This window comes from Vipera ursinii, assembly GCF_947247035.1.
Source record: "Vipera ursinii genome assembly, chromosome: 1".
Lineage (NCBI taxonomy): Eukaryota > Metazoa > Chordata > Lepidosauria > Squamata > Viperidae > Vipera > Vipera ursinii.
Window position 1 is genome coordinate 172,987,959 of NC_139512.1, and position 22,524 is coordinate 173,010,482.

Sequence of the window (22,524 nt, forward strand, 5' to 3'; positions counted from 1 at the left end):
TACTTATAGAGGAGAATATTTGTAGCTCAAGATCGAAATGAAATTCCTGTGCCACTGATTAGGAACCATTGCACTAGGCCAGGGGGTAGGCAACCTTGGCTCTTTTATGACTCGTGGAGTTCAACTCCCAGAATTCCTGAGCCAGCATGGCTTGGCTGGCTCAGGAATTCTGGGAGTTGAAGTCCACGGGTCATAAAAGAGCCAAGGTTGCCTACCCCTGCGCTGGGCCATATGGATGAATACATTTGTGAACAAAGTGGTTACGTATACTCCTTCATTTGTCACACCGTACTATCTAAATTTGATTGATTCTCGGGCCATATTCTTGCTACGTCTGTGATCCTGAATATGATCTCCCCATTCCTTGGTGATGTAACAGTGAAGACTCGGACTCAGTTTTACTTGAGTCCTTTCCTCTTACCTCAAATGTCAAGGTTTTTTTCTTGCTTTTTCTGTATCTAGATGATAGTGATCTCTTGTATTGGCTCTTATTTTTGTCTGTTAATTTCACTTATAAAATAATAAATAAAAATTCTGCTATCGGTAAGTAAAAGGTTCCCATGTTCTGAGGGAAAACCGACCTTAAGGCTGGCTGGTACAGCTTTGTCTGATGTCCTTTACTTCTCTGAAAGTCCACAGAGAACTGTTCAAAAGTGGAATTGGTAATTCAGGGATAGATCATATGCATTGTGCCTAGATTTAATCCACGGCATGTCTGCGTTCATTCTCCAACTCGATCTAGAAAAGACTATGGACAATTGCTAACACTTAAGTAGATGGACTTAAATTGATTGGATTTAATTAATATTGGGCAGTTCCCTTTGTTCCTAAAGTGAACTTGTTCCACGACCTTAGGTAGATCAGAATCCACCCACATCTATAACCTGGACACAACGGTAGCAATCTCTTGTACAAGGCTGCATCACTGCCCCAGTGCATTTGAGGCACTCTGAGGTTGCTTTTCATACGTGGTAATGATTAATTCTGCACTGAAGGCATGACAACATTTTTATAGCTCAAGATAAAAGATGAAGTTTGCCGAACAGAGAAAGTTGCTACAACAGTTTGTCTTCTAGCCTTGTCAATTCTGTGCGGCAGCTACAGTTTTCCAGGCTGTCAAAGGAAGAGGTGTTTACAGAGCGCATTGTCTGATACTCTTCAACTAGGACCATTTGCTTGTAAAAAAAATCTGGGTCCTCTGCTCCTGAGCTATGCCTGAGACATGCAAAATCATTATTGGGCCAACTGCTCATTGCCTGTCATGTTGTTGTCCTACAGGTAGCAAATCTACAACGCAAGCTGGAAGAAGCAAAGGAAGACAACATCAAAATGACCACAATTCTAGAAAATGTGTTGACTTCTCATAACAAGATGCAGATAGCTTTGGGAAAGGTGCAGATTGAATTGGAGCACAAAGATTCTGAGATTGCTGGCTTAAAGAAAGATAGGTAAATGAACTTGCCCATCCTTCCACTTTGTACATTGCTCAGTATGGCCAACTGAATGTTTTTTATTGGTGTGGTAGACATTAGTATCTACCTTGAAAAAAGTCAAATGTAAAATATCAGGATTTGTTAAAAAAATATTCTAAAATACTAGGCAAGCCTTGGTGGAGCAGTGGGCTAATGCCTCCTTAAGTAACACCAGCTGCCTGCAATTAGTGCAGGTTCGCATCCCACCAGGCTCAAGGTTGACTCAGCCTTCCATCCTTCCGAGGTAGGTAAAATGAGGACCCAGATTGTTGGGGGCAATTAAGCTGACTTTGTAATAATGCCGCTTGGGGGGTGGTGAAAGCCCTAACAAGCAAGCATATACATAGAATGAAGGCTACTGCTAAGCTTGTAAGCCGCCCTGAGTCTTCGGAGAAGGGCGGGATATAAATGTAATAAAAAAAAACAAAAAAACCCTTGAGATTTGGGGGGGGGAACCAAGCACATTCTCTGAGTACATCTATTCTTTGGGCTATTTCTCTTTTCATGCAGGACCCAGAATGAGCAAAGAATTCAGACGCTGGAAGAAGAGCTGGAAGAATGCCATGACAAGCTAGCTTTGGACTCTCAGCGCAATGCGAAGGTAAAAAGGGAAGCAACTTCCAGTGATTAAAATAGTCTGTTCAGTCTGGGATTGTGGACATTGTCAGGAATGACATTCTGTGCTGATGAAGTGTTGATATAATTTGGTTGAAATGGAAGGCTCTTTTAGCTGTGCTTACTTTTTGTGTTGCCATTTACAATGTGAGGTTGATAGCAGGATAAGTGGTTGACACTGACACTGTTCTCAGGCCCTCTTTTATTTTTAGGGGCGCAGGGGGTGGATTGTAGGCATTACACACACACACACACATAAACACACACCCCTTTATTATTTTTACAAATAAGGCAGCAAACATATCCAACACACCACCTTCCTCCTATTTCCCCCACAACAACAACCCTGTGAGATGAGTTGGGCTGAGAGCAAGGGGCCAAACTCACTCAGCTGGCTTTCATGGCTAAGGTGGGACTTCAGCTCACAGTCTCCCACTTTCTAGCCTGGCATTTTGCAAAATGACTGTTGAGTGGCCATTCCTGTTCACAAAATGGTTGCCCCAGCAGATGCAGCATGGCAACATGAAGCCTTTTTATGTCTCCACTGCACGCTAGTTGCAATAGATAGTCCTTGAGTTACAGCAATACTTGAGACCAAAATTACCATCACTGTGTGATAACAGTCATAAAGTACAAATATCATATGACCTCATCAGTTAGCGTTGGACAGGTCATTAAGCGGAAAGCAGAGGTAGGGAGCACGGGGTGTGTGTGTGTGCCACGGGAATAGGGAGGCTGGGCCCAGGCTACGGGCGAGCCGGAGGATGCTTGGTGTGGCATGAGCTAGAAAGGCTGGAGAATGAGGACGTGGGATACATCCGATTGTAGGGAGGCCATGGAAAAGGGACTTGAAAGTGCACGTGTGCAGTCACATGCAGACCATAGAAGCAGGGTACATGCATATGTACAATCGCAGGGACACCATTGAAAGGGAGTGTGTGCACGTGTGTAATCAAAAGGTGGCCATGAAAAGAGTGCACTGGATGTGGTGTTAATGGATGGAGAGCATGGAATATGTATGTGCAATCACAAGGAAGTCGTAGAAGGCTGGCACAGGGTAGGTGCAATTGCAGGAGTTAAGGAGAATGCAGTGCAATGCAAGTGAAGAAATGCCAGTGGGGTGTGTGTTTGTGTGTGTGTGTGTGTGTGTGTGTGTGTGTAGATTTACCTTAGTGACTCATGACCTTCCCTGCCAGCTTCCCCAGTGACTCTCTGGAGAAGCCAGTAGGGAAGGTTGTAAATTGCAATCACGTGATTGTCAGGTGCTTGGCAACCTGAGTTCTGAACTTGGCCACCAGAACTTTGGGAATGGTCATTAAGTCCCTACATTCAAGGGATGTTGTAATTTTGAACGGTTGCTGAACAAATGGTTTTGACTCAAGCACTACCTGTATAACATGCTTCCTTTGGAATTCATATCAATGGTATTAAAGAACCTAAGAAGATGTAGTTAAGCCTGGCTTATGTTCATCCATTCCTTAGTAAGGAGAGGCCATAGACTACTTCAGAATCTTCTGCATGCCGATTATGAGTGGTGGATCCAATACCTCTAACAGAAAGTATCTAAAATTTGAGCAGAGATTCCTAATACTCTTAAAAAAAAGCCTTATATCCCTAAACAGAAGCCAGACAAAAATTATTCTCCAAGCAGGAAGCCAAAATCTATGAGCTTTCCGAGTGATGAGACAAAGTAAGACTTCAGACACGGCCTTCACTTTCTGCATTTTTTCAGATGAATATTTTATTTATTTTATTTTAATTCCATTTATATCCCGCCCTTCTCCGAAGACTCAGGGCGGCTTACAAGCTTAGCAGTAGCCTTCATTCTATGTATATGCCTGCTTATTAGGGCTTTCACACACACACACAAGCGGCATTATTACAAAGTCAGCTTAATTGCCCCCAACAATCTGGGTCCTCATTTTACCTACCTCGGAAGGATGAAAGGCTGAGTCAACCTTGAGCCTGGTGGGATGTGAACCTGCACTAATTGCAGGCAGCTGGTGTTACTTAAGGAGGCATTAGCCCACTGCTCCACCAAGGCTCTGAATATGCATTGCCTCTGTCTCTTAACCCGATAGGTTAAAAAAGCTCTTGAAGAGGCCTGCTCTAAATCAACCGAAATAGTACGCCGCAACAAAGAGCTGCGGGCAAAAGTGATAGACCTGGAAGCCGCGTTGACAAAGGAGAAGGAGAAGGTAAAAAAGCAGAAAATACTAATCACCCAGTACTTCAACTCCAAGACCAACAATACACACAATGCAGAGAAAATCAAGGTGAGTCGATGGCGTAGGTTGCCTTTGCCTTCTTTGCAAATAGGTTTTTGTATGGCCTGCACCTGTCTGTGCTGCAACTGTTACTGGCGGGACATAGGTAAAGTTAGAAGGGAAGTTTTGGAGGAAACAATAGAATGTGATCTGAATGCAAAATCTCTCTGTGAAATGGCTGGCTCTTTAGTAGTGCTGAGACAATACTACGTTTTTTGAAGGCAAAAAGTGTACATTTTCTCTCCATAGAGCAGGGGCGTCAAACTCAATTTCATTGAGGGCCACATCAGCATTGCGGTTGCCCTCAGGGGGCTGGGTGGGTATGGCCAGGGTGGGCGTGGCCTACTGGGTGGGCATGGCTAGAGTGTGTATGGCCTACTGGGTGGGCGTGGCCAGCTCTACATCGTTCGCATCAAGGGTGCCTATGGGGGCCTGGGCAGGAGTGGGACAGATCTGAGGGTCTCTGGCAGAAGGAGGGTCTCTGGGCCAGGGCCAAGGCAGTGGGGGCCGTTCCCTCACTGTTTCCAGGATGGCTTTATGGGCCGCATGAAACCACTTCGCGGGCCGGATCTGGCCCCCGGGCCTTGTGTCTGACATGTCTGCCATAGAGGATTTAGATCAGGGGTGTCAAAACTGCCCCGCCTGCGGGCTGGACGCGTCACGCAGAAGCCGCGCCCACCCCATTGCCAGCAATGGCAAAACTGTCCCGATTACGTTGCGTGATGTCACGTGATGTCACAAGTTTGACATGTCTTGATTTAGATTAATAAAGCCAATCATAGTTTCCTGCAGAGCTTGGGAAACCTGGCAGCACTGAAACAGCCAGAAAGGCTGAAATGAATAAGTGTGGCTTGCTCATCACGAGCAAAACTAGAGATTGCATTAGAGTTAGGGTGGGACAAGGCAAGGAAATACCTACACTAGTTAGCTAAATTAAAATAACTAAATTTTAATTGCGGTTTTTCCATTGTTGCTGTTCTGCAACTGATTGCTGCCAGCTGATGCAGGGAATGTGGAGAGCAAAGCCTGGATTTGACGTTCCTGCTTTCTCTGGCCAAGCCTGGTCAGGATCACAGTCACATTTGCAGCCCCTCTCTCATTTCCTCACCATCCCTGAACGGAGGAGCCTTCCCAATAGTCGGAGCCTAGTTTATGAACTGGTTTAAAGTTGCAGAAAGGGACACGGTGGCTCAGTGTGTTAGGATGCTGAGCTTGTCAATCAGAAGGTTGGCAGTTTGGCGGGTCGAATCCCGAGTGCCGCGTAGCAGAGTGAGCGCCTGTTACTCATCCCAGCTTCTGCCAACCTAGCAGTTCGAAAGCACGTCAAAATGCAAGTAGAAAAATAGGGACCACTATGGTGGGAAGGTAACAGTGTTCCGTGCGCCTTTGGCGTCTAGTCATGCCGGCCACATGACCACGGAGACGTCCTCGGACAAGCGCTGGCTCTTCGGCTTTGAAACGAAGATGAGCACCAGCCCCTAGAGTCGGAAACGATTAGCACGCATGTGCGGGGGAACCTTTACCTTTTACCTCTTCACCCTGGAGCAGTCATTGTAAAATTGAAATGCCTGCCTGCTCGCTTTACGTGGCAGCCTGAAAACAGAATGGGTACTTCGGAGTTTTTGGTGTCTGGCAGCAGAGAGCAGTCCCTGTCATTCAGTGTAGGTGTACTCTGACACAGTAGATGTCTGGATGGTTTCCTCTCATTGTTGTGAAATACTTTCAGGAGATTGAGTTGGATTTGAGACAGATGGAAGACCTGAAGGACCTATACCAGAAGAAAAACTACGAGCAGGTAGCGTCAATTTTTTATAGCAAGCTGGGTATTGACCGAACTAAAATGCTTGATTTGATCATGGACTCTGATTTTCTTTTCTTTTTTTCTAGTCCCTTAGTATCAAACAATTTGCCACCGAATTAACAAGCCTCCAAAGCGAGATGCAGCAACTAGCCAAAAATCAGCAAGTGATGGAAAATCAGCTGGAAGAAGAAAGGAAACAGCGGAAGAAGGTTGAGGAAGAGTGCCAGGTAATCCCCCTTTTGAGTTCATAGTTTATTTCAACTGAGCATCTTCATATTTTGCCTACAGCGGCAGCTAGTCTGAAGTTCCTCTTTTGTTTAATAGAAAGATCATATTGAAATTACTGTAGAAGAATAAATCATTGTAGACTGGTTTGTATTTTTCCCCCCCTCCTCCTTTAGACTTTGGAAAACACCATTAAGGAGCTCAAGAAATGCAAGGAGTCTACTGAAGAGAAATTAAAAGAAGCCAGCATTGAGTCTCAACAGGTAGATGCAGAGATGAAGAGGGGAAAAAACCTGGGGCAGGGTTGCCATTTTGCTTGCCATTAACCATGTTTGGTAAGGAATTAAGTTTTACAGATCAGATTAAAACTGGCTTGGCATTCCCGAACTTCTCATTACTGAAGTAAGAGCTAATTTTAGGATTTGATTTAAAGTTTCAGAACGTTATCAGTATTCTAACACTTATCATCGTACATTATCAATTACTGATGTGAAAGCCTAGGAAAATGCCACTTTTTTTATAATCGATAAGCAGTACTTCATTTCTGATATCGTTTCCCTGCCCTAGATATCAGCTAACCTAGAAGAAGCTCATCACTGGTTCAAGTCCAAGTTTGGTAGTCTGCAGCAGGAACTACACAAAAACCGAAAGCCAAAGCTGGGTGAAGAAAGTGAAGAGGAGGTGAGTATTGGAACAATGTCCCCAAATGAAATACTTGCTGTTGATCTTATGTCATAGTACACCAGGCCATTTGAGAGCAGCTGGCTTCGCGCATCAAGCTAAGCCATAGTATGTGTTGGTCTCAACTTCATCTTCTGTGAACTCAGCCATTTTAATGTGAAACCGATTCAAGTATTAGTGTATTGTGGGAATTCATTAGCTGCCATATATTCAGTCAACCGGGACGCGGTGGCTCAGTGGGTTAGGACGCTGAGCTTGTCGATCAGAAGGTCGGCAGTTTGGCGGGTTGGATCCCGAGTGCTGCGTAGCAGAGTGAGCACCTGTTATTTGTCCCAGCTTCTGCCAACCTAGCAGTTCGAAAGCACGTAAAAATGCAAGTAGAAAAATAGGGAACACTACAGTGGGAAGGTAACAGCGTTCCGTGCGCCTTTGGCGTCTAGTCATGCCGGCCACATGACCACGGAGACGTCCTCGGACAAGCGCTGGCTCTTCGGCTTTGAAACGGAGATGAGCACCGGCCCCTAGAGTCGGAAACGACTAGCACGCATGTGCGGGGGAACCTTTACCTTTACTTATTCAGTCAACCAAGAGGGAACAAACATTGGCACAGTGTGCAACCCCAGTCTAGGAGGCACCAGTATCAGTAGCTGTTAAAATTCAGCGCTGATTATTGCAAAGAAGAATGTGGAAAACCTTCTTCTACTAAAGAGATACGCAAAGTTTGTCTAAAAGAAAGAATAGGAAACATTGAAGGATTCATCAAAGATAGGCCTTCTTTACATTCCCAGCTGATCATAAGAGCTGCCTGAGCGAAGAAATTCAACAAACGCAGATTTCATAACCTGAGAGTGGAACTGCATACTGTTGACATTGGACTTCTCAAGTCTCTTCAAAAGCTAGATGTTTTATGCAGGGGAAAAACATATCTCTGATTTGGAACATTTACCGTATTGTATCATCATTCATAAATGAAACAAGAAAACAAAACTGAGTACCTATCAGTTGCATTTAACACACATTTGAAGTTCATTTCTTAGACCACCCTCTCCCCTTATCTTGAGGCTACTTCAAAAACCTAGCATTGAGGTTAGGCTCAATTTTTTAAGGCTTGAAGAAAATGAGACATGACTTAACTGGACTAGAGGAAAAAGTTGGTAAAATTTGAAAATTGTGCATTTATGTCAGCCATGGTTAGTTCTAACCAATTGCTTTCCCAGCTTCTTCAAAAAATATCTGACTTAAGGTATAATTTGAATTTCATCTGCAGCTGTTTTAAAGGGGGAAAAATATTCTGAAAATTAAGAGTGATAATTCTTTCATGGTTTCTCCCAAGAATGTTCACTGCAGAAATCTGCTAACCAGATTTTTGGATTTTTAAATGCTTGTAAATGTTAGTTTTAGCAGATACGTATTTCATTTTGGTCAGATTAGAATCAAAAGTGATTATAAAAAGTCTCAGTTAGATTTGACCTTTTCTGATAATTCTCAGCTTTGACAAAATGTTCTTTTGACAGAATAAGCCAGTGAAGATCCCTAGCCAGGCTTGCCTGAAGCGGTGGGAGACCAAAAACCACTTGAAGTTCATCTCCAGGAAATATTTATCAGAACAAAATAACTGATTGACCTGCTAACATAGGAGGTTCCAGGATGTAAAAGATGACCCTGCACCTATGAACATCATGTCTCGGATCTAGGGCCCCAGTAATGGTGATCGTACCTGGAAGGAGCCAAAGGGTAGATCATTTCAGTGTGATCCTTCACATACTGATGCTAACAGAGGAGATCTTGTATGAACTAGGAATGCTCTACGCTAATGAAGAATGGTCCTCTAAACTTTAGGCACTAGGCTTCAACAAAAATGCCTCGGTGGAACTTTTCAGACCGGAAAGTTTTATTAAAAATAAATTATGTGCCTCCATCTGAAACTTCCTGAGCGAATACCTTCCATTTTTAAAAGTTACACGTAGGATTCAAATCTACACAGGAGCTAAGCGTACAGAATCAACCTTGTTATATTGTGTAGACACAATACACCAAGATAACGATTTGTATGTCTTGTATATTGACAGTTGTGCTTCATTTGCAATTCAAGAAAGGAAAACCATTTGGATTTCTTTCTTTTTAAGTGGCAGGTCTGAAGCCTTGATCGGGCTAATTTTATAGAGAATAAGGCTGGCATCCAAATACATTTTTCACAAAGGGTGGTCTTCATGAGTCCTCTCAACACAAGGCATAGTTTGAACAAATACATCACCTCCCAAGATAAACTGCCAGGAGAGGAAAGATGTATGACAGAAATATTTTCACAACTACTAAAATTATAGTAACAAAATTCATAATTCAGTCAACTATGTTTTATTAACTGCTCTTATCTGCTTGTCCTAATTCTCACCCATTATTATTTGGGAATTGAACTGTTCAGTATGAGATGAGAAAACAATATAAAAGCCAGAAAGTTAGTCCTTTATAACATTGGTGATTTTCATATTTATGTGCATGAAGTACAAAATCAGCATTTCATTAAACTTTAAACAAGTTTGTCATTTGACAATTCATTGAACTATAAAATATTTGCTCAGGCCTACAAATGAAAGTCTTACAAGGAATTGGTTAACAAATATCAAAACAACTGGCCTTTCCAAATATTTTCACCCTAAATCTATCTTTCTTTACTTCAGTGTCCTCCAGACTTCCAATTCCCAGAATTTTCAGCAATGATCCTGGTAATTGGGATTCGGAAATAGAAATGGGCACCCAGATCGAGGAACATTACCATAAATCATGGATAACAATTATATATTTCTCAACTTTTTCTGTTCTAGATAACTACTGTACAGTATACAAGCCTGCTATATATCTTGTAGGGGTGTGGGGTTTGTTTTTAAGAATAAAACATTTACATTTTGTAACAGTTGCAGTTTGTATTTTGTTCTTCTAAAAAGAGCAGAGTTCTCTTCTTAAGCTATAAGATGTACTTCAAGTCAATATAGTTTAGGAAATATTATGACATAGAGAATAGTTATTTTAGACTGCCACGTCTTTATAATAAATCCATTTTCAATAAGTTGTTAAAAGTAAAGAAACAGAACTTGGTCTAAAGAAGCTGATTTTGGCCTTTGTTTTATTAGTATCATACCCTGAAATTAACAAACAGTAAAACAGTTTCTCTTCTGTATTCTTTTAAAATAAGACCACCACGCATAACCATTTGAGTGTGCATTTCTTCCAAATGAAGAACCAGATGTTGCTAAGCATACGCTATTCATGTAAACAATCATGTACTCTTAATAGAACAAGAGGCATGACAATCCCAACCTTGGCCTAAACACTGGGTTTTGTAAAGGTAAGTAACTGTCAAGTGTTTTTCTGGCATAGGTTTTGTATATCAAAAAGCTCTGAATGTTCTTGATTCTGTACAGACTCAAAATGGGTGTTGGTTATATAGGGTTAGGATTAAGTTTCACAGGAAAACAGCATAACCTTCAACTCTATCAAGAAAGGTCTTAGCTGTCTTCTGTCAAGGAAGTTCTAAGTCTTCTTGTCTTTCTCATTGTTTTAAGGAGAATCAAGAGTGTTGAATTCAAAGGCTGGGGTCAGTTCATGATGCCTGTTTTGACCATTCTTGACCATAAAAACAGAAGTTGTTTATAGAGCTGCTTGTCCTTTAGAATCAAGGAAAGGAATTCATTTCCCTGACCAAGCGTGTAACTTTGTCCTCATACAGTTCCATATGTATACAACAGTGTGCGAGCCATTCGAATATTTCCACTGCTCTGATAGATGAGTGACAAATTGAAAGCAATATCTTTTCGCAAGTCGGTCTGGTCAGCTTCTATTCCCTAGTTTAAAGGAGAAAAATCTATTTTAACAAGTCACAAAATACCTTTCCCCTCAAAATTTATATACATAAATTATACGTGCATTTATAATTTATTTAAAACATTTAAAAGGAAGATTAAAAAGTAATACAAACTACGAAAAAGTAAAGAAATAAAGAGGTTAAAAGTACAAGGAAACAGTAAAAGACAAATATAAAACAAAAAGATACAAATAACAGGCTACCAAACTTTATAGCAGTTATAAATACAATTATAGCTCTATCTGTTACTCTAGGGTTACAACGTGATTCCCTTCTTTATATAATCTATCCTGTCTAATCATCAAAACCATAAATTATGTTGATTTTTTTCTAATCGTGGAAAAAAGTACATAAGCGCTTTCCTGTCAGCAATAAACATAGATACTGTCTTTCATTGAATCCAAATCTTTACAATAGTTTAATTTTGGAACACAGCCATAGAGGGTGGCACTTTGTGATAAAGTTCATGTTTCTTAATGTTCAAATACTTATGAAATGCCATTTCATACAATACCTCTAGGACCAATGGAGGTAATTCCAGTGCCTTTTTGTAATAGTGAATAGCAAGATGTACCAATCCCAGTTGATGAAGGGCGCGTCCTAGGTTGTAATAAGATTCTTGGCAAGAACCACGAAGGCTCAGGTACCGTTGCAGGAATGAAAACCCCTAAATAAAAAAAAAAAGCAAAACTCCACTAATGCAAAAAATAAAAATGGCAAGTAACAATCGAGACATCAAAAGTAGTATTGTCAAAATTACATTTGCATATGCCCATCATTAAATGCAGTAAAATGTCTTGCATTAATATTATTCCATATGATATTTCTGTGGAAGCAAAAGCTGGACTTTGAAGAAACAGGATAGGAAGGGAATTGACACTTTGGAAATTTGGCGTTCGAGGAGACTTGTGAGAATGCCACAGACAGCCAAGAAAACGAATGAATTATTGAACAATCATCCCAGAAGTTTTATTCGAGGTATAAATGACCAGACTGAAATTACCTCGCTTTGAACATATTAGGTGAAGACTTGGCTCTCTGGAATAAGCTCTGGGAAGACATGGAGGGAAAGAGAACAACACAACCAGCAGCCTGGAGAAAAATCAATTTATGTGCTCACTAGGAGTCGACACCAACTTGATGGCATATAATCAATCCCCACAATTATGTACATGTTTTGCAGTAGTAAATCTCCCAATAAGATTCTTAAACCGCACTAGTTTACAAGTCTTAGGAAACATGGATAGTAAATCAATAATGAGATTAGCGGAAAGATATTGTTGACTTATCCTTCCTTCTAAAACACTGAAAAAGGAAAAATAAACATTCCAGTACCATTGGTAACATTACAACCAAGCAGCACAATAAAAGATCTTTCACGCAACGTAACTTTTTTTACAGAGTGTAAGGATTACTTTGATGGTCAATTCTTGAAGGCTTGCCTAAATAAATTGAAAAGGAATTTTATGCCACTTAACGTTGAGATAAGGCTGTGCACGCGAAAGCTGTGAAAGACGGACAACGCACCTGTATTACGAGGGCATGCCTTTTTAACACGTACTTCTGAGATGCCATGTGGATGAAGATCAAGCCTATGCAAAGACTATACAGGGGTTCATCTGAGTTAGTACGGAACGCTTGTACATACTGTCCTGAAATGAAACAAGCAGTGAAGATTTGGGAATGTCATTTATTACTGCGTATATATTATTTAAAAAGCTTTCAAACAAATTTAAACCAGCAGAGCATCTATGGACCATTTTATTTTTTGAAGTTTTTTTTAAAAAACAACCATTTTGGTCCTTTGGGCATGTCTGAAATGTCGATAGAATGGTTGCAGTGGACTTTGCCTATCTTTAATGAGTGGGCAAACTCTACTACATATGGGCAAGATAGGAATGACACAAGAGAGGAATCACAAAGCATCCATTTATCACAAGGCGTATTGATGAGGTTGCTGTCCATCACTTATCCCCGAGGATGCCTCTACTGTTTCATCATAGTTTGGCCTTCGCTCGGGTCAAGGTCAAATGGGCATGTTTTAATCCAAAGCACTGGTTGCAGCTATCCTCCATTTCTGCTTTTGCAAAATGGTAAAATCACAGCTTCTAGTATTCCAGTTTCATATTATTACCTATCTACAAATACACAAGACATAATTCTACATACATCTTCACACGTTGCACTTGCGATTTTCAATTAATAACAGCCAAAATCATACCAAGGGCATGCTTGAAACAACCGGACACCAAAGCATTGTGGCCATTTAAAACACACAGTGCATGATTGTCTGGGTTCTTCAAGAGCAATCGCAGACAGAAGCGATGGTGCCGCACATCTTGGGAATGCATGGTGATTTGGTTAAAGATATTCCAAAGCTGAGGCTTACTGACATGTTCCATTACCATTATCCTACGGAAGAAACAGGTACGTTTCAGATTGCTTGCAAATGACAGAAAAGATCAGTCTACAGCAGTGGTGGCGAACCTTTTAGAGACGGAGTGCCCAAACTGCAACCCAAATCCCACTTATTTATCACTGGGTGCCAGGTGGGTGTGGCCCACTGGGTGGGTGTGGCTGTGGTGGTCATGGAAGATTGGGTGGGTGTGGCCAAGATTGGGTGTTGCTCGTGGGGAGGGACACCTGTGGGGAGAGGGGTTGGGGAAGCTCCAGGAGGTCTCTGGCAGGTGGGGTGGTAGGCAGGAGACTCATCCTGTTGGGTGAGGCGAGGCAGGGTGAGGGTGCCATTGCCATGGGGCAAGGCAAGGGCTGGGGCAGCTGCTCCCTGACACCATAAGCCCCCGCACACAGAGGCCAGCGAGTGCATGGGGGCCAATGGTGTCTGTCAGCAGCCACAGCCTGCCGGCCCCTCGACAGGCACACTCTGGGGCTCCGCAGCCCGTCTCCACCAGTTCAAAGTAGCCGCCTCTGAGATGGATGGTCGGCCAACAGCTGAGGTGATGCAGTGGGTTGTGCCTGGGAAAAGGAGAGCATGCGAGGTCAGGAGGGATGGGATGGGGGGGAAGGGAAACCAACCGTGCCGGGATGCATTCAGCCATGTGGGACCCCAGCAAATTAGCAGGCGGCTGGTTGAAGAGGGACAGTTGATACCTCTGGGCATAGCGTGGGTGCCCACAGAGAGGGCTCTGAGTGCCGCCTCTGGCACCCATGTCATAGGTTCGCCACCACTGGTCTACAGTCACTGAGGACAATGGTGTGATCTAGTCACAAGACGGCCTCTCTTCCATCCCTTTTGTATATCTCCTCTAATCAGCATGTTCTACACAGAGGCTCAGTTCGCAGAATTACACTCAAAATAAGGCAGCCCAGATCACCCACCACTACATTACTTGACCTAGAACTACTCTCTTTCAACGGACAAAATGCATCACTAGACCCTTCAACTAAAATGATTATTTCACCAGCGCTAAATTTATTTATCTCTGCGGGAGGAGAAGATGAAGATATGGCATTCTGAAGATGTGGCATACAGGCAGAAGGTTTTCTTGAGGGGAGTTCTCAGTAGGAACAAAAGATGATCTAAATTATCTAGCAAAATACTATATTGGTAACAATCAGTTTTAATTTAAAGAGTTTTTGAAATGAATTTGCTTTAACCCAATGTGATTGTTGGGATGACCCACCTGATGTAGTTATAAGCTTTTCTAAAATTCTTGTCTAAAACTGCTGCAGAGAGACCAAAATATTCCAATTCTTTGCGCTTCTGCCGATCATCGTAGAAGGAATAATATTCCAGTGAGGAGTCCACTAGCAGTTCTGCCTCTTTGTATCGTGAAAGGTCACACAATGCATAGATCGCCTTAAGGAGAAGGTTCCACCAATCCTCTTTTGTCAGAACACTTGTAAGCACCAAAAATATTGCTAGAGTGCAACCATAAACCATTGTTAAATTTTTACACAGACCGAAAACTCCTTTTAGACAGAAAACTAAAACATAATTAAAAACATCAATAAAAGTCTGAAGTAGAGGTTAACTTGCGTGGATTCAATAAAAGCAAAAGAATATCAAAAAGCCTATTGTCACTGAAAAAATTGCTTAAAGCCTACTTGACAAAGGCCAGGGCATCAAAATTTATAGACTGCAATAGACAACTGTTTCCACAATTTGAACAACTTAATTTTTTTTACCTTTTTTTGTTGTTTCTTGGTCATCATTATCAGAGATTTTATCTCTTGAAACTTTTATAAGGTAGAGATGTCTTTCTCCGGATTTTGAGCTAGATATTAAGCATACCTGAGCTCTGTTCATGGCTACCTGCAAGTTGAACGTTTAAAACACAACTGAAAAAAAAGAAATACCCTACAGTAGTCCATTCTTTGCTTTCAAGTAGCTTATTGATTTTTTTCACTTTGTAACTGCATCCCAGACTTAACAAAGTGAACAATAAAAAGTGCCAAAGGTTATCCATGCTATAGCTGGCTTGATCCAGTCACAAAGCAGATTAAAACTGACTAGAAACCATAATTTTTTATTGTCTGAAGTCACAGCTCAATACAGAAAAAGACTCACGTGTAAAAAAAAGAACCTGCACACGTTACCTTTTAAATGTATAAAACTTTTTCTCTTATTCTGTCACATGCACTAAGTACCACACATTTATTTAATGTATATTTCTATGCTACTTCCTATACAATCTCATATTGAAGAATTACATAAAAGCTATTAAAATAATTAATTACAATTACACAAAACAATATTAAAGCAAAGGGGAGGAAAAAAAGACGAAAATATTATTTCAGAATTCATAGTCATCATCAGATACCTTAAAAAGGGAAAATGGAGACCTCACACACTTTAGACAGAGTGCCTGCTGGCACCCTCAGAAAAGTCCTTTCAATAAGTCTACGGCGATGAAAGAATTCTTGGCCTCAAGTTGTTTGCAATCTTATATTCCAAACTAAATCCTTAACCTGAAACAATAGCTACTAAACAGCAACAATATCATATGCATGTTCCAATCAGCAACCTGACTCCTACATTCTTCCCTATGTTGTGATTCAGGGTCAGCCTGTGGGTTCGGCAGTTGGGTCGGACGACTCAGAGGAGGAGGAGGGTGTTGAAGAGCTTGCTGATGAGAACCCTCAGCCAGGCCCCTCCCACCTGGTCACGACGGAGACCCAGCTGTGTGAGCCTGACAGCGTGGATGAAGATGACCCACAGCTGGCCCTGTTCAAGGACGCCCGACGCAGGAGGCAGTCGATCAGGAGTAAACAGAGGAAGGCAATGGGGCACCTCAGAAGGAGGCAGAGAGAAGCCACGCCCTGAACTGTATAAAAGGGGAATGCGTGGGAGGGCTGGTTTGCTGAAGGCAACCGCTTGAAAAGCTCCTGTTTCTTGGTTCGTGTATTGTTCTGTTTGTTTTTGTATCAATAAATTTGGCAGGCTTAATTCCAGGCTCTTGCCTTCTTGTAAAAGGGGTTGTCCCTGCCTTTTCTGCAGGGCCGGTAGCAGGCTGGTACAGAACACCCTAACTCTAAATTCTGGACCAAGCGCAATGGTAGTTTGTATAATATACATTACTATCATCTAAAACCTATGATGACCAAGGTATGAACAACTATGATTAGACGTTTGCTTTCAGAAAACGGCATAGTTGGCACGCAAACTAATCAAGGAGAGAACCAATCTATAACTAATGAGAAATTTTCTGACAGAACAATTAATCAGTGGAACATCTTGCCTCCAGAAGCTGTAGGGGCTCCAACACTGGAGGTTTTTATGAAATTGGACAACCATTTGTCTGAAATGGTATAGGGTCTCCTGCTTGAGCAGGGGGTTGGACTAGATAGAAGACCTCCAAGATCCCTTCCAACTCTTACTACTCTGTATGTTACAGACAGTAATATCAAATGATGCTAAGGGATCAACAAAGTTGCGTTCCTTTCTTTAAAGCAAAATATCAGAAAGGCAGTAGCTGATTCTGTCTTGAAACCAGGACTGAACCAGAATTTAAAGCAAAATATCAGAAAGGTAGTAGCTGATTCTGTCTTGAAACCAGGACTGAACCAGAATGAAAAGAACTGAGATAATAGCTATCCTCTAAGAAATCTGCAGCTTTGCCTAAAAACCCCCCAGGGTATTTGTACTTGGTCATCTATTAGCATAATGTTATAGATCTACAATAGCTTCTTCAGAAGAAAATAGATCGCTATCTTCTCTAGAGTAGATGGCATTACTCCATCTCCCAAGCAATTATAGCCCTTTTGACTAGCTCGAATAAATCAAGCAAGTTAACTATAACTCCCACTAATATTATGTCGCTCCCTCCATGCCCTGCTTTATAAATTAGTGTGATGACAGTATGAAACTGTTTGTAGCTATCATAGATCGACATGAAATCAGAGACCTTCTCTAATAGAACAGCCTCAGCATGAATACTGACCTCCTCTGTAACCACTTAAGAGGGATTCTGCAACACTACACGGGGGACCACACAATCAGGGAAGCTGTTGAGCATTAGAATGGGTAAACCTCATTAAACTACACACGAGCAGTGTGACAGAAGCGATAGAAGAACTAACTTACCTTTAACAGCATGGCTAGCATGGTGAGCAAAGAATCCACATAACCATACATGTTGCCCTGAGAGTACAGCAATGTTGATCGATGAAGCAGTAATTTTAATTCCTAAATACATAAAACTGAGTTAGCAAAGCAAGAACTTTAGCTGCTTTCTATCTGGATCCCCTATCTTGGAAAAGGGCAACTGTTCCCTCCCTAACATTCTGTCATCCAGCATCTCAGTTCATTCTTGGAGCCATTTAGCCCTCCCATCTCAGGTTTCAGAATACGGTTCACGCCATAAGAGAAATGCTTTTACTTGCTGAGCGGCGTTGGCATCCTGTGCCAGGGTATCTGGATCATACATGGGCTCAAGGGCTTCCAGAGCTTTCTCGGGCCGGCCCAATTGCTGCTGAAGGGTAGAGAGAGAGATCCTTGCATCCAGATGCAAAGGGGTAAGGTCAACCACTCTGGCATAGCTCTCTGCGGCACGATCTATATAGCCCAGTGCTTTCAAGCATTCTAGAAAGGAAAGGACATTTTTTATATAGTTTGCATTCTGAAGAGGTAGCACAGAATCGTTAATTTTATTTTATTTGCTAGACAAGAATTTCTTTAAATCCAGTCAATAATATTGAGTTCTAGAGCTTTCTTGGGCCGGCCCAATTGCTGCTGAAGGGTAGAAAGAGAGAGATCCTTGCATCCAGATGCAAGGGGGCAAAGTCAACCACTCTGGCATAGCTCTCTATATAGCCCAGTGCTTTCAAGCATTCTAGAAAGGAAAGGACATTTTTTATATAGTTTGCATTCTGAAGAGATAGCACAGAATCGTTAATTTAATTTAATTTTATTTGCTAGACAAGAATTTCTTTAAATCCAGTCAATGATATGGAGTTCCCACTGGGAAAGTGCTCACAAATATAATTAACGCCTATGATTCTAAACGTGAACACTGCTACTGAATTCCCATCTCTAATCTTAGAAGAAGGGAGCCAGACAAAACATGTGTACCGTAGGGAAGATGTTAGTGGGAGTTAGGAACTACAACAATTAAGAAACGTGAGTACAGGTAAGTAGCGTGCAAAAAAGCTATGCCCATCAATCTTGTTCGTTAAAAATTACCATATAGGAGAATGATGAGATTCCAAAACATTATCATTAAGGAACAGCAGTTAATCATTACAGCTTCATGCACATTACTTAAAGAGAACAACTAATGTCCATTAACATAACATAGCAGCAATCAAAACCTTGCAGGTGCTTAGCACTTTACAGTACCTCAGTCAGTCTTCCACTATTTCGTAAAATAAGTTAGTATCATTATGTAGTAATAAATAGAAAGAGTGACTAAGGTCACCTGATAGATATATGAACCTGACAAAATCTGAACCTGGGGAACTTGTTTTTTTAGACACAACTTTGAACTGAATTCAATAACCAAGTACAGTAAGTACTAATTATATACGATAACCATACTTCAATTATTTTGTTCCAGAAATAGTTAACAAACCAAAAATCAAGCAAAAAGGTAACAGAATTTACGATACTGAAGTTTCAGGATTAGGTATTAACTTATGGTTTTTCATATTTTGTTTTTCAGAGCTTTTAAGGGCGCATATTGCTGAAAAGCCATAACACAGCACTTCTACTGTGATCATTTTATTACACAATTAAGGGCTAGATAACAGGCTACTGTAATGTCCCATTCAATCAAATTGTAAATACAATTATTATGGCTGGGCTGATGTGCCCTTAACGAAAGCACTAAGGCTTCAATATCACGGACAACAATTTAAGCAATGTGTAGACAGAATTTTTTCACAAGGCTATTTTGCTAGGGGGAAGCAGACGGAAGTACTTGGGACACATTCTCCAGTTTCAACATCTATTTTGTGCATATTTTAGTATACTTAGGAATAATATGTTTGTTTATAAAAACTTGCAGTTATTCTCCAGTACTGTGTTTTAAATAATTGGTATTTTAAAATCGATTGAGGCATACATCTAAAAATCTTGTCCCTGACCAAGTCATAATTTTTTTTATTTTTTTTAAAATTCCATTTATATCCCGCCCTTCTCCGAAGACTCAGGGCGGCTTACAAGCTTAGCAGTAGCCTTCATTCTATGTATATGCCTGCTTATTAGGGCTTTCACACACACCCCAAGCGGCATTATTACAAAGTCAGCTTAATTGCCCCCAACAATCTGGGTCCTCATTTTACCTACCTCGGAAGGATGGAAGGCTGAGTCAACCTTGAGCCTGGTGGGACTCGAACCTGCACTAATTGCAGGCAGCTGGTGTTACTTAAGGAGGCATTAGCCCACTGCTCCACCAAATAACACGCAAATGCACCACACATGCATAAAAATGTATATGCACCTTCAGTGCCAGGAAAATCTAACATCTCTTTCTGGACACATCAATCGAGTCCCATTCAGATGTCACCTTGGGTTAGCTCCCAGCAAAGTCCACACTCAACTGCAGCTTTAAAGTACGAAAGGTAACACGTTACTGAGCCAGAAAAGGACTTATCACATGCTAGGTGGAAGGAGTTACCTGCATGCCGGAGCCAAACAACAGCTAAATTGTATCTTTCAGAACACACCAGGGAACTCAGGAGGGGGAGGGCCGAATCGTATTCTCCAACATCAAGAAATGCTTCTGCAACATCAAGATACAAATCTCCCATTTCCTCAGGATTCTGCTCCACTAAGATGGTCAGAAGGAACTTGCACAAAAAAAAAGAAAAAGAAAAATTAAGAATACAACTAAAAATCAGATCCGTTGCTTCTTAAGACAGGAACACCAAGCAGAAGAGTTACGCTTACATCTCCTTGAAACATAAGAAAAGACTTAAAATACGTGCGTTATAAACACCAGATCAGAGGTCTTCAAACTCGGCCCTTTTATGACTCATGGACTTCAACTCCCAGAATTCCTCAGCCAGGCACACTGGCTGAGGAATTCTGGGAATTGAAGTCCATGAGTCATAAAAGGGCTGAGTTTGAAGACCCCTGCACCAGATGATTTGGAAGCAACTAAGCTTGGAAGGCTGCAGGTGTGTCCTAACAATTTCAAACCCAAATGTTACAATTAAAGTATCCCTAGCTTTAAGGATACTTTCAAAGTTGCGCAACATATGAATTATTCCCTCAGGGCTTCTAAGGCACACATACCTTGATCAAAAGGAAAATTCTGATTCACTTTTTACTAGTCAAGTCTTGAGACTTTGCTTCCAGGGACTGCCTACTGAGCTGGATGCAGTTACTCTTATAAATAGCAGGACTGTAACAGGAACCTAAAATGGGTTTCCTATGGAATTACATTATCTTGGATTTGACCTGATGCATAAACATGTTTTTGCTTAAAGAGGATGATTCTGGTTTCGAGAATATTAACCCAACTCACTAATTTCACAAACTTATCCCCTCCCAAGCCCTTGCTAATTAAAACTTTCACTCTTAAATGTTTTTTTAACTGCAAACAATTTTAAATACAAAGAAAACTAATGGAGGTAATAAAGTTTAGAGGTATTGAAAATTAGAACTGAACACACTTCAGCTTTTAGATTTGCATAGCCACGTGGAATACAAATGTAAGTATCAAAAGTGGAATGTCCCAGATTCTTACTCTTAATAAAACACACACAATATAGGCACATACAAATTACTGGCCTCAGACAACTCCTGTGGGCTCTCTATATGTGTGAGTTTCTAAGCTGCTCTAATGATCAAATTCTCCATTTGTGATGGAGAAAAAAAAGGTTCAAGAAAAGTCATCTTTAGTGGATCTAGCTCTCCCTATGGACTTCATTCTTCCTTGCTACCACATCACTTTGGAGAGTCTGCTCTTTTCCACACCAGCTCCAAACCTGAAACGAAGTCTGTGCAAGTGTATCCTACGGTTTGTAGCAACTGGCTCTTGAATTCCCACTCATCACTACAAGGGGGTCCCTGGAATTGCCTGACATTTTTCTATGTAAAATTACAGTTTACTGCTAGAACATTTTTAAAAAGAAAACTTAGCGCAGGGTTTACTAAAGTTTACTCAAGCATAACCGCTCTCTAAGTGGAAAAAAAGAGAAAATTTCCTAGTTTAATTAAAATTCTAAATTAACTAGTACAGACTTTTGATTTCATTCAGGTTTTGCTATAGCTTCAACAGAATACAATGAGATTGCAAAATAAATAATTTATATATTTTTTTCTTTATTTGATTCTTGACTTACATTGAGAGGCTCCAAGATATTCAGGTGAATCAAACACACCATGAGTTTCACAGTGATATCAATGGGAACACCATCAGGGATAAAGCATGTAATTTTTTCTGAAGCTAGAAAATAGCAGCATCATTACATTTTCTAAATGTTTTACAATATATCATGTACATTGTGTTTTTTTCAACTACTTTCTCCAAATAAATACAGGCAGTCCTCATCTAATGACAACTGTTGTCAAGTGAAGAAGTCGCTAATTGAAACCATGACTGTGGTTATAATTTTACTTCAGCTTTCCCTTGCTTTACAGATCTGTGAAGTTCATAAATGTGAAGATAGGTCACAAAGTTAGTTTTTAGTCACCAGCATAACTGGAAATGGTTGTTCAACAAGGCAGTCACTACAACGAGGACTACCTGTAATACATAATTTGAAAGGGAGAATTTTGAACCTTTAATAGGTTTTGCTTCTACACACAAAAATATTTTTTCCTAAAACAGATGTTTGTCTGATATAAATGTGAAAGAATGCAATCTATTGCAAGAATAAATATCCAAATACAGGAATGCATAAGACTTAGTACTCATTATTTTATTCATTTTTCTTTTATGTGCATTTACCCAATGTTTATTTGCTCATTTTCCCAATATAAGGTGATATAAAGAGGAAGGAAAACAAGCCACATTCACAAAATATGTTCCGCACAGTTAATAGGATTAGACACACCGATATACAGTATTTGCAAGCTCCTCTTCTGAGCCTTAGAAGCAGGTGCTCCTATGTTGTCCAAGTCTTACTGTATCGTTTGCCCATGTCCTCTGATTTTTGTTAATCTTGGGGGGGGGGGAAACCTATAAAATGTTT

At 40.9% G+C, this 22,524-nt stretch overlaps 2 protein-coding genes across 5 annotated transcripts in view; one reads left to right on the forward strand and one right to left on the reverse strand.

Moving 5' to 3' along the window:
* Positions 1-9,148, forward strand: part of CCDC150 (coiled-coil domain containing 150) — a 39,845-nt gene extending 30,697 nt beyond the window's left edge. For 2 of the 3 annotated variants that reach the window (XM_083349719.1, XM_083349718.1), the window contains exons 18-25: positions 1,279-1,448; positions 1,983-2,073; positions 4,169-4,363; positions 6,081-6,149; positions 6,242-6,382; positions 6,557-6,643; positions 6,948-7,061; positions 8,576-9,148. In XM_083349719.1, the coding sequence (XP_083205845.1) occupies positions 1,279-1,448; positions 1,983-2,073; positions 4,169-4,363; positions 6,081-6,149; positions 6,242-6,382; positions 6,557-6,643; positions 6,948-7,061; positions 8,576-8,680 (972 nt within the window). In that variant the 3' untranslated portion in view covers positions 8,681-9,148. Of the gene's footprint in view, positions 1-1,278; positions 1,449-1,982; positions 2,074-4,168; positions 4,364-6,080; positions 6,383-6,556; positions 6,644-6,947; positions 7,062-8,575 lie in introns of those variants that run through there. The other variant, XR_014490855.1, reaches the window with a different exon arrangement.
* A 245-nt stretch (positions 9,149-9,393) lies between these two features.
* GTF3C3 (general transcription factor IIIC subunit 3) overlaps positions 9,394-22,524 on the reverse strand; it is a 29,206-nt gene continuing 16,075 nt past the window's right edge. The window contains exons 10-19 of one of the 2 annotated variants that reach the window (XR_014490856.1): positions 21,673-21,776; positions 20,001-20,172; positions 17,763-17,965; positions 17,468-17,569; positions 15,070-15,196; positions 14,565-14,802; positions 13,142-13,332; positions 12,482-12,572; positions 11,435-11,587; positions 9,394-10,900 (exon numbers count right to left, since the gene is read on the reverse strand). Coding sequence is in view for 1 of the 2 variants with exons in the window: in XM_083349720.1 (XP_083205846.1) it covers positions 10,778-10,900; positions 11,435-11,587; positions 12,448-12,572; positions 13,142-13,332; positions 14,565-14,802; positions 15,070-15,196; positions 17,468-17,569; positions 17,763-17,965; positions 20,001-20,172; positions 21,673-21,776 (1,538 nt within the window). In the remaining variant the exon portion in view is untranslated. Of the gene's footprint in view, positions 10,901-11,434; positions 11,588-12,447; positions 12,573-13,141; positions 13,333-14,564; positions 14,803-15,069; positions 15,197-17,467; positions 17,570-17,762; positions 17,966-20,000; positions 20,173-21,672; positions 21,777-22,524 lie in introns of both variants that reach the window. The other variant, XM_083349720.1, reaches the window with a different exon arrangement.